Below are 12,462 nucleotides of genomic sequence, written 5' to 3'. Positions count from 1 at the left end.
CTAGAAACGTTGCGTCACGTGGTCATGTGACTCGCTGACGCAACAATATGATAATATGAATGTGCCTACTGGTTGCACACCGTGAAAACGGCTATTTTTCCTCACAGACTCTTGTATCGTGTTTAAAAAGAAAGAAAACCACAACTAGGACATAACGATACATCGAACTGTCGATAGGTTTTGATTGTGAATGTCCCGATAGCAACGTATTGATGGTAAATTTAAAAATTAATAACAATCTTCGATGGTATCCTGACCTTTTTATGTTTTCTATAGTTGGAAAACTTAATTATTTTCTTCCATTCTGTTTGTTTTACTTAAGCCGTTTTTCGGTAGTTTCCCTTTGCTTTAGATTAATTTTACAGTCTCTATTCACCTGTGAGCCTAAACGCGCGCGTATATCACACCCTCCATTAGCAGTGTTGCTCCTGCAATGAGCTGAGCCCGTATTGAACAATTAACGATTAATATAATTTCGAATTTACTACGTGTATCTTCATGAAAATTGGCAGTCTTTTATTAAACGTGAAAGCATGTTGTATCTAAAAATATCTTTTTTTTATAAATAAAATACTTGCGTGAAACTTGAATTTCATGAAAGTGATAACATATACTTATTTTCATTTTAAAGTTTATATAAGTTATTTGCATAATCTCTAGGACCTCCTGTATTAATATAAATGTTTTCAGTAACATTGCATGTTTTATCTGTAGATTTCTCTACACAAACAATACATACTTCAGCCTTCTATTTCTGATGAATATCTAGCAGATGGGGCTATTAACTGATCTAGTAGATTTTTATAGAACCAATAAACACACCAAAATTTCAAATGGTGGTGGGAAAAATACTGAAGTGATGCCTGTGCTTAGCAAAAATGATTTGGTACATAATGAATGGCCTAGGTTCAAATGCATATTGAAAGACACGTATAAAAACGCGAGCTGAACATTGATTTAAATGGATTATTAAACTGCACGGTGATCAATTTTCTAATATGTTAAAATTGTGTCAAATAGCTTTCTGCTTTTGTGTAAAAAAGCGTTGATTGTGAAAGAGCTTTTTCAGTACAAAACAGGCATAAGACAAAATTCAGCTGTTCTATGAAGGCTGAAAAGATATTGCTTAATGAGAATTGTAATGTTAGGCCTAGAAATTTCATTGTATGATCCCACTCTTGCAATTGAAATGACAGTGCTAAGAACAAGAGGAGAGCGAAGCTTTTATAACCATACAAACAGAGAATAAAGAAAATTAAAAAGTAATTAAAGGTGTAAATTGTATATACGTGTTTTTGTAGTGCTTTCTTGAGGCCAAATACGCAATAAGATAATAATGACACATCCAAACTCTTAGAACGATTCAATCGCTACATAAACCAACATACAGACACTTGTCCGTGATACTGAATCACTGGCGGTCAGATACTGAGAAGAGGCAAAAGGCCCGACATGGCCAGGTGGTTAGGGCACTTGACTCGCAATCTGACATGCTCGCCCTTTCATCCGTGGGGGCGTTATAAAGTGAAGATCAATCCCACTATTAGTTGGTAAAAAAAAGTAGCCAAAGAGGTGGCGGTGGGTGATGATGATTAGCTGCCTTCCTCCAGTCTTTCACTGCTAAATTGGGGAGGTTAGTGCAGATAGCCATCGTGTAGCTTTGCGCTTGCTTCAAAAACAAACAAAGAGGCAAAACTTGATCGATATCTTACCAACCATGGAAAAAATTATGTAGAGCACTGCAACAATAACAGGTATCTGTAACGTACATTTTTTAGCCTATACTCTGCTATATGAACAGCTACCGTACTTCCATTAATCCTTTTTTATATCTTTCCAGTTAATTATTTAGACGTTCCAGTTCATCATACGTTGATGACACTTGAATATATAATTTAAGTATGTATTTTGAAGAGAACAAATAAACAATAACCATGTACAGGGTTAACCTCAATGTCATTTATCGACATATGACTCTTATCATAGTTTGTCTCTGCTAATGGCTTAGGCCTTGGAGGAGAAGATAACTTGTACGTTAAGTGGTTGTCAACACACACACGCAACGTCCCAACTTATGTAGGATAATGATCACAACTTGTAGGAAGGGTAATTATTTGCTAACAGACGTCCACATCTGAAAAAAAAACGATAAACTGGTTTCTCACAATATCAGCATAATAAAACTCGTATATTTATACAAGTAATTGTTTAATACGTGTGTGTGTGTGTTTGCATTGCACATATGTTTTAATTAATATAATTACAAATATTATGCGTCGGTATAATATTAAGCCTTTTTGTTGTTTTTTTAAATTATTTTTTTAAATCTTTACTAAAGTGATTTTGCCCAATAATAAACCTGTGTCTTAGAACAAAAATGTTGGAGTCTTAATAGATGATCCTACATAAATTAAATGACGTGGTTCATCAACTGATAGCAGGAACATGATCAGTTCTTACGTGTCAGACGTAACTTCTCGAAACAACAAATGTCAAAGTTCAACTGTAAACTTTTTTTTTATGGTTTTCGCAAAGATCAAAGCAATTAAGAGGGTCTGTGGCCCATAATATTGCGTGTTCTGAAATATCGTTCAGATAATGCCACAAGCCTTTATCATTTAAGTATTGTATGAAAATTAGCTTTTACTATTGTGAACAACATAATCCTATCATTTCCATTCCTTTACTAAAATACTAACAACAAATACATTGTTTTTGATGAGGCTTGGCCTGTTTTGTTTTTGTTTTGTTTTCAGCATGACTCATCCATTTAGTATCCAAGTGCTTTATGTTCAACATTAAATGTTCCCTAATTCAATTAATTCCTTTGACAATAAGGGTCAAATAAGACCAAACATATTAAATGAATATTAACATGTAGTGTTATCATACACACCCACACACACATATATATATATATATATATTAGCTGTGAAAATACAAGATGAATGCGAAAGTGAATGTAACACAATAAAGAAAAATAAATTCATCTTGCTCTGTCCTGTTTTTTTATTAGAAAGGTAAATGCCTGGAGTAATGCTCTAATGGAGTCGTAAATACTACCTAGATAAAGGTTAGATACGCTTAAAAAAAGAATTTGGGCTTGACAATAACGTTAAGAAATTGAAACAAGTTTTACTCCAATGTTTACGATTTGATTTTTACCCAATCTTGCGTTTGGAAATTAACTTTTATAATTAAATGTGTACAACGTTAAATGCTCTACCAGTTATTACTTCATTTTGCATCTTACGTTACCAGTTATTACTACATCTTGCATCTTACGTTACCAGTTATTACTACATCTTGCTTTATCAGTTATTACTACATCTTTAATCTTACTTTACCAGTTATTACTACATCTTGCATCTTACTTTACAAGTTATTACTACATCTTGCATCTTACTTTACAAGTTATTACTACATCTTGCATCTTACTTTACCAGTTATTACTACATCTTGCTTTGCCAGTTATTACTACATCTTTAATCTTACTTTACCAGTTATTACTACATCTTGCATCTTGCTTTATCAGTTATTACTACATCTTTAATCTTACTTTACCAGTTATTACTACATCTTGCATCTTACTTTACAAGTTATTACTACATCTTGCATCTTACTTTACCAGTTATTACTACATCTTGCTTTGCCAGTTATTACTACATCTTGCATCTTACGTTACCAGTTATTACTACATCTTGCATCTTACTTTACAAGTTATTACTACATCTTGCATCTTACTTTACAAGTTATTACTACATCTTGCATCTTTACAAGAAAATGCTACATAGTTTTCATAAAATTTTGTTTAAAAAAAAACTACTTTTAACGTTGCTTATCTTTTAGTACTTGCGTATCATAAAAGCCGATTTAACCAATACGGTGGTTTCTCCGGTGTTCACACAGCCGTATTCTCACTGAAGCTTTGACAGCTTTCTGAAATAAAAGTTTGTTTTGGTTTCGGATATTCGAACAAACCTACACAAGGGCTATTTGCTAGTCATTCCTAATTTTGAACTGACGGACTTGGGGGGGAGGAGGAAGCTAGTCAACATCGCCCATTGCCAGTTCTTGGGGTACTCCTTTACCAACGAAAAGTGGAATTGACAGTCACATTGTATCGCACCACAGGTGAAAGACCGAGCACTGCTTACATGTCATCTGTATGTTTTCAAATGTGTGTGTTAGTTGTTTCATTATTATTACTATTTCAAATTCTTTCCGATATTTCTAGAGAGCATACTTAATTTTTTTTCTCTGTGTTAGTGGATGGGTTAGACTTGGTCTTCTTGTATAATGGCCGACTTCTGCTACAGTTTGGAGTTTCATGGTGTTTCCTCTTTGTCTGTAATTACAGTGGCATTACCTATATCTGCTGGTAAAACTATTTTTCTAAGTTCCTGGGGGCAATTTTTTCTGTTAGGGTGGGTAATATAGTGGGACATTGCACGGCTTTCTGAAATACTGATCAGTTTGATTCTGAATTCTTCAGTTTCTACTTCTGTTTTAGCAGCTTTGTTGAGTTTTAAATCAATATTTATTACAAGTATAGAAGAGAGGGCTAAACTTCTACCGTTGTGGTTTGAAATATATGCTACAATCGAACCAGATAAAATTTGACTTTTGATAATAAATATGAAACAAATATTTTTAACGATATCTCATTCAACGCTGTAACAATTGTAGTTACGCCAGACTAATATTTTTGTACATTATAGTACGATTTCATTCCGAAAGGCCCCCTAAGTGGCACAGCGGTATCTCTGCGGACTTATAACGCTAGAATCCGGGTTTCGATACCCGTGGTGGGCAGAGCACAGATAGCCCATTGTGTAGCTTTGCGCTTAATTACAAATAAACATTCCGAAAGCTAAGTAGAAAATTAATAGCAAGTGATAGAAGCATTATCTTGTACAGCATTAAAGTGAAAACAACTGTCATTCATAGTAATAACGTCAGCCTTAAGATCATTATCTCGTTAGAGCAAAATAAATATCCGTATTAACTGAGTGACCACAGTAGTTTCAGAATGACCAGCCATGTGGTTTCACAGTCGCGCTAGATAAACACAGGTTTCTTTTTAATTATAAACCTCTTACTTGACCTGATCCTGACTTGAAGTAACGGTCTAATATGAAACTACACACACAAACGCATGCGCACACACATATACACACACACACAGTGTTTTTGTCTTAAGTGGTTAATAATTATTGTGTTCGTTGTTTCTTACACTTTGCATTCAGTCCTGTTATTCCTAGCCTTAAACTCAGCTAGTGTGCATTCAGCAGTGTTCCGTAATGCCCTATCGTATCGAATTTCCTGTTCAGCGGATTTGTCCGATATAGCTGTCAAGTTCACCTGAATATATCACACTTATCTGAAAATCGAAACTGGTAAATCCTTTTCTTCATTATGGTACAGAATTTCAAACTCATCTGGTCATCATTTTATTTTTTATGACTATAACAAAGGTTATATAGTGCATCTTATCTGTGTGCCCATGGCATGCAGTGAAAGTAAAAATCATATAGCTAAAAGTTCAATTCAATTCAGAATATTTTAACACGGTACTAAAATAAAAAATTCCTGAAGATAGAGTAAAATTCTTTAAATAAAAAAAACTTAACGCGGCATTAAAACATGTCCACTTTTATGAATATGTAGCAAATAAAATCGTCGATACTTTTTAACCGTTCGATTAAAACACCTCTCAACGAAAAAAATCTGGTCAAAGACACACTTTCTAATTGAAATTGGGTTTAACTTTAAATTACAACACAGCATTTAACTGGTGTTTTTTTTTTGTCTCTCATAGATATAATCTTCCGACAGAGGGCTAATCTACTTATTATTGCTTATGCAAAAACTATACATGGATAACAAATTACAATTTACCTAAACAAATGTCGTACTTTTATGTATTGCTGAAACCAGTGAAATAGAAAGTGCGTAAGATGGTTGCAACGACATAGTAGAATGGGCAACATTTCTCATACGCAAAAATAACTAAATAAATAATCCTCACAAAGCTACTACAGATTTATCTTTTTCACCAGCCTCTCCGTCTTCTCGAGTTACTGCTATTCCCCATTTTGATCTCTACCTTTTGTCCTCCCTCTGTCGGCAGAGATAATCTTTATCTGGAAAGGCTTGGTGGAGACCAAAACAAACAAACAAAAAACGCTGGCAACATTTGCTCTTATAATTAACTACGTGGAAGAAGAATATAACACTCAGCGCTATGAATTTTGTACACGATGTATAGCTACTGTGTATATTCTTGCTTCAATTACTTATGACTAAATGTTTGTGGCAATTTTCACGTATAAAATTTGCAAAAGAAAAGAAACGCGAAATAAATGTTATTTTTAAATAGATCAATTAGCAACAAGTGTTTCAATCTAAAACCTTTGACAATATCAACTGAAAGTAATCTACATGCAACTTAATCTAACGTTTAGCAATAGCTTTCAAGTTAGAATCAAATCAAATAGAAGTACTCATGCTACTTATCGGAGAGTGTACTAACACTCTCTATGTAGGGATGGCACGGGCGCCCGTATTAAAGCAATACAAAAGTCATCTGGATTTTCTTCTCTGCGGGTCATCAGAAGCTACGTATGAAGAGCTACCTAGTATAGTCGCTATATCTCCGACGTATATGCCGCTTTCCAGCTATCTAGAGCGTCATAAGGTCGAAAAACGGCGAATAACCAAACCGAGATTTCTTATTTTCGTTCATCATCACGTTTCTTCAACAGGCCTAGCGTCTACCTAGTTCTAGCAGTAACTATAATTTTACCATTATTTGATAGAGCAAAACAATTTTCCCGATCTTTCACTACCAATTTTATTATTATTATTATATGCAAAATTTATAAAGCTATAGAACACACTCTATTACATAGTAACCCACGTACGCCATCTTATAAAAAATAAATAAACAAGTATTAGGAAAATTAATTATCGCTTAATAAAAAAAACTATATAGGGCTGGCTACTGAACTTGAAACTAGGAACCAAACACGATAAAGATGGAAGTGGACATATCACTTGATCCGGCTAATGATCACATAGCAGACTAAGGTATCTCAACTTTACATGGTTAATAAGATCGTACATTACTGGCTTCCTCAGCGGCAAAACAAACAGAACCTCAATTTCCAATCGTAACATGTTACTCTATTGTAAAATAGTCATAAAAGTAGTATTCTAAAGTTAACTAAAGGGAAGGTTTAATGATAAAAACTGAGATTCTATTCAAACACCAAGCATTCGATAGACAAGGTGAGGAAGCCAGTAATGTAGGGATTTTATTCTCCATTTAAACTCGAGACAGCTTAGTCTGCTATGTGATCATTAGCCGGATCAAAAGATATGTCCTCTTCCTTTCATATCTTGTTTGGTTCATTTTTTCAAGTTCACTAGCCAGCACTACATAGCTTTTTTATTGAGCGATAAATTGTTTCATAATACTTGTAAATGTTGCAATAAAAACCAATAATCATGTAATAATTAAACAATTAACTTATTTCTTACATGTAAACCTGTTATTACCAGTTAGCTAATGTTGAGTGATATTCAGAGAACACTGATGCAATTTCTTATTCATTATACAGACGATTAAGTATGTTGTATTAAAACGATTTAGAATATGCTAATCAGAAAGTCACATGACAACTTCAACCGATGTAAAGTCAAGGTGGAACGGCATGTATAATAATTTCACATTGTATGGTTTAACATAGACAGTGTGATCCATCAGAAATTGATCACATTTGGGAAGGACATGTAACAGCCTTTTATGTCGCAAAATATTCATACATTCAAGTTGTGAATATGTGTTCAGATCGTGGATTTAGAATCTCCAAGACTTGCATATCCTTTGTACTCTTAATAGCCTTGGAAAACAAAGGAATATGGATCAATTTGGTAAACAAGGACCATCCAGAAAGATACTTGCAACAAGTCATACCCCACCGTGGCAAGCAGAGTGCGGAGTCTTGTAACAGGTGAAATTCCAGGAACACAAAAATCAATGGCAAAAGCCGTCCACATGCCCCAGGCAACAGTATTCAACATATCAATAAGAATCTCCGTCTGGAGAAGCGACACAAATTGTTTCCACGACATATCTGTTCATTCTTCGCATACCCCAAGCAGCTGGAAAATGAAATGGGCTTTCAGACTATTCTTTAAGAAAACATACCGGTCAAGTTGCCGGATGCAACGTCTGTAGATATCAGTACGATAGGACTGTTCAAACGTCGTCCTCATACACTAGATGTCTTACAGAAAGCAACAGAGATGAGAGGTATGTTTTGACACTTTTGACATGACAGCCTTACGACGGAGCCTTCTGCAATGGAAACTACGAGATGTACGATAGAGCATGGCCGGACGTGGCGACATGGACTGTAATCAAGAGGTGAGATTCCAAAATAGTTTCAATATAACATACTCAATCTCTAAATAATCTAATTCTGCTACGAACATATTTTCTTTTGTTTTGTGTATTTTTGGTTTAGATATTCTCGTAAAGCTATACCAGGGTTCTGATTTTGAAGTTAAACACTAGAAGAAGAGTAATTGGTCAACAAGACCCATCTTTGAGCTACTCTAATTGAATAACGGGGTTTGACTATTACTCTTATAAAGCACAATGGTGCCAAAGTGAGGAGTGCGGTTTTCAGTAACGGGACGCGAACATTGAACCTCTGATCAAACCGGCATGTTAGCCAGTAGGCCACTTCCAGCCCAGTCTTTGTAGCGTTATCTAATGTCATTCAGTAAGAAGTAAAGAGCGACATTTTTGGGATACATTTTCCTGCTTTTACGTATTAATATAATATATAAAGGGTAGTCACGGATGGGTTTTGTATTATAGGGTAATCATTGAATCAATTCAAGTATAATTTATGCATAGGTTACGCCTGGCCTATTGTCGAAAAAAAACAATATACCTTATAAGTAATGTGTGAACTTTCTAATTGCCAATTTTGGTGATACTGAGAAAACACTGATGGAAGTTTTTGTTACGTAGAATAATATACAACAATAATCCTGTTTTAATCAATATAACTTGTGAAGTAGCTAGCTGCCAACTATAGTTATACTGAAAGAATACCGATGAAGTTTTCTATTATATAAGATCAAAAGACATACAAATCAGAATTATACGACCAGAACATTTTTCGTTCCCATCAGTTACTTGTACCATGTTATATAGGTATAATCTACTACATTTTATTGAAAACAAATGGTGTAATTTCTCACTTACTATAATAATATATATATGTATACAACTATTTATTGTAACATTCTTTTTATCCATTTTTCACAGTTCTTTAATGATTTGGCTGTAACATTCATAAAGTCCTCTCTCACCTTTGTCTTGTAGCCAAATATGTTGGAGTAAAAAGCGAAATAGTTTTTTGACAGATAAAGAAATCCTTGTAGAAGGATGTCTGAAACAAGGGCACAGTGGTAGTCTGCATAGGTGAAAAGAAATCAATAAAATTAGGAACGTTTTATAGTTGGAAATTTTACAAATCGTAGAACATCGCAAACATTGTATAATAGGTTTAACATGTTTCACTAAGGTTATAGTGTAAATTTAGAGATGAAATTATATTTTAATAAAAGCATTTACTTTGCACAACATATACACGTTACATACAGTTGACATGTTTGTTTATTTGTTATGCCCAAAGCTACCCAACCACGGGAATCGAAACCTGATTTTTAGCGTTATAAGTCCTCACACTGAGCCACTGCGGGATATACAACTGAACCGATGTCAATTTTTTGGAGAGCATTTTGGATTCGGTAATTTTCCTTTCCGTGTTTGATCCTGTATATTATTATTATTTTTTTTGTATATTCCTCTGTTGTGTAAAATATTCAAGGACAAAAAATTAATATTACAAAGCCCGAAACACGTTAAATCAACGATGGGGTCCATCCTATCTGTTTTTTAAACAAATTTTTCCAAAGTACTTATGCACTAAATTTGCTTATGAGTTAATGACTGTTGGTTACAGGGTTCCATAATAACATCCGGGTTACACAAAAAAATTAACCAAAAATATTACAATTAATCCTACAAAATGGTAATTTCCCCATTTTTTATTGGTCAGTTTTTAACACCGAGTATTTTTACAGACAAAAACATAATCTTATTCAATGTGAAGCAATATGTGGGCCCACATTACTGAACGGTACACAAACAGATAATCTGAGGGGTTAATTGATTTGGCAGTCTTACTTTGCGAAGTTCAAACTTTCTACTTTTAAAAAATAATAATGCCTTTTGAACATTATTCAACTTACTAAATAATGTTTTATTCTCCCACGTCATTTGATAACGAACTTAGATAATCAGCTCATAAAAAGACATCTATTATTCAACCTCTTTAGCCTGCTGTACAAATTATACTAGTAATAACACAGAGGTGGGAGCGGGAGACGTAAAAATCATAATATAATTGTTTTTTTAAAGAAACAGCTCCAAATTATGTCACTGCATTACTATAGATTCCATTTTTACAGGTTCTATAAACACCGGGTTCATAATTACTGGTGTAATGTTTCTTGGGTTCGTTATTCAAAGTACATAAATACTGACATTCAGGGACTGACTATTAAATACAAAGATTTCTTACAATTACATTAGAACAGTTAAAAAGCGTTAGGGTGTAAGAGGCATCAATGAACCTTATCTCTTATAATTTAATATTTGTAAAAGTATTCTAAGTGTACAGTAAGTGTAAATAGAACGTGTAATAATAATATTATACTTAATACTTATAAAAGGTTTAAAAACTTTTAAGCACATTTTAGTGAAAAACATATTTGTCCACAGTGCTCACAACGTGTGATCTTGGCTTAGACGGATGGAACTTACACAATTTTAATTATTACTTGTCGCATATTTTTTTAGTAATGTCTCCCTTGCAAGGACTCAAGGAGGCTTCCCGAGTAATATCTTTGGATATTTTAGTCGCCATCAAGATAAGCTAAACCTAAGTTAATTTATCTATTCTCAGTAACTAAACTCATGACAACGCCCCTTGTATTCGTTTACGCTTTATGCATATACTTATAAACAACAGATAAACAGTGAAAATCTATTAGGTACTTTATCAGCGACTTGTCAGTCAAATATGATAGCAACAATACAGAATGGTATGTGGAGGAAGAAATATTTCAATTATTTTCGCCGCCTAGTAAAATTTGAAATGAACTCACAGTTGATTAAGTGTTCTTCAGAACTAACGGCAGGAAAGTGATGGTGGAATCGACTCTCATGGAGACGGACAAGACCAAATTTAGAAGGTGTGGGTAGCTCGATATCGTCTTCTGTGTGAGAAGAAGGGTGAACAACACTGGGCATGCTCACCCATCTTCCCCGATCTTCTAGGCTATAAAAATACAGATATATCTTATAAACATATATCTTATGAAAACATTTATTAGTTAATTATATCAATAAGACATTAATATTAAAAGTTTTGAATAAATAAATTTACATACGTGATATAACTTGTAAAAAATCAATATTATATTTGAATATAGCCTTCAAAAAGTAACAGATTCATGAGTTGGTTCAATCTTTTGTGTTCTTTCTTAGCCGCGGCAAAGCGGCTCATAGATCATAGACCAATTTGTTTGTTTTGAATTTCGCGCAAAGCTACACGAGGGCTATCTGCGCTAGCGTCCCTAATTTAGCAGTGTAAGACTAGAGGGAAGGCAGCTAGTCATCACCACCCACCGCCAACTCTTGGGCTACTCTTTTACCAACGAATAGTGGGCGTGGTCAGATACATCGATCGAAAGGGTTTGACTTCCCGAGTCGAAAACTGTAATTAGATCTCAAATTGGTCCGGCCCGGCATGGCCAGGTGGTTAGGGATCTCGACTCGCAATCTGCTGGTCGCGAGTTCGAATCTCTGTCCCACCAAAACATGCTCGCCCTTTCAGCCATGGGGGCGTTATAATGTGACGGTCAATCCCACTATTCATAGATAAAAGAGCAAAAGAGTAGCCCAAAAGTTGGCAATGGGTGGTGATGACTAGCTACCTTCCCTCTAGTCTAACGTTGCTAAATTAAGGACAGCTAGCGCAGATAGCCCTCGTGTAGCTTTGTGTGAAATTCAAAACCTAAATCAGACCCCCCCCCCCTTTAAAACATTCTTCTGAAGACAACGTGAGACTGAAGAGAACGCATGAATGTGTCGAAACTAGTTTCTCTAATATCAGATTTCTGACAGTTTGTTCCGATTACTGTAGTTTTTTACCAACTGCTATACACGATATTGTGTTCTTTTATCATTATTAGTGTATTGGTTGTTCACACTTGCCTTTTGTACAAGCGTGCCGAGTTCGTTTGGAAATGAATTGAAGTTAGTCTTCATGGTTCACTTCAGTGTTTTGTCCGCACTCACCAAGACCTTCC

General features: G+C 34.6%; 1 protein-coding gene across 2 annotated transcripts in view; it reads right to left on the bottom strand.

Annotated features, from left to right (window-relative positions):
• Window positions 1-11,429, bottom strand: part of LOC111089797 (GRAM domain-containing protein 2B-like) — a 26,699-nt gene extending 15,270 nt beyond the window's left edge. For both annotated transcript variants that reach the window (XM_022402895.1, XM_022402896.1), the window contains exons 1-2: window positions 11,257-11,429; window positions 9,394-9,497 (exon numbers count right to left, since the gene is read on the bottom strand). In XM_022402895.1, coding sequence (XP_022258603.1) covers window positions 9,394-9,497; window positions 11,257-11,401 — 249 coding nt within the window. In that variant the 5' untranslated portion in view covers window positions 11,402-11,429. The remainder of the gene's footprint in view (window positions 1-9,393; window positions 9,498-11,256) is intronic.
• Window positions 11,430-12,462: the final 1,033 nt, after the last annotated feature.

The sequence above is a fragment of the Limulus polyphemus genome, unplaced genomic scaffold (assembly GCF_000517525.1).
Source record: "Limulus polyphemus unplaced genomic scaffold, Limulus_polyphemus-2.1.2 Scaffold7397, whole genome shotgun sequence".
NCBI lineage: Eukaryota > Metazoa > Arthropoda > Merostomata > Xiphosura > Limulidae > Limulus > Limulus polyphemus.
The sequence above is the reverse complement of the archived record's forward strand: the minus strand, read 5'-3'. Positions and strand labels throughout refer to the sequence as shown.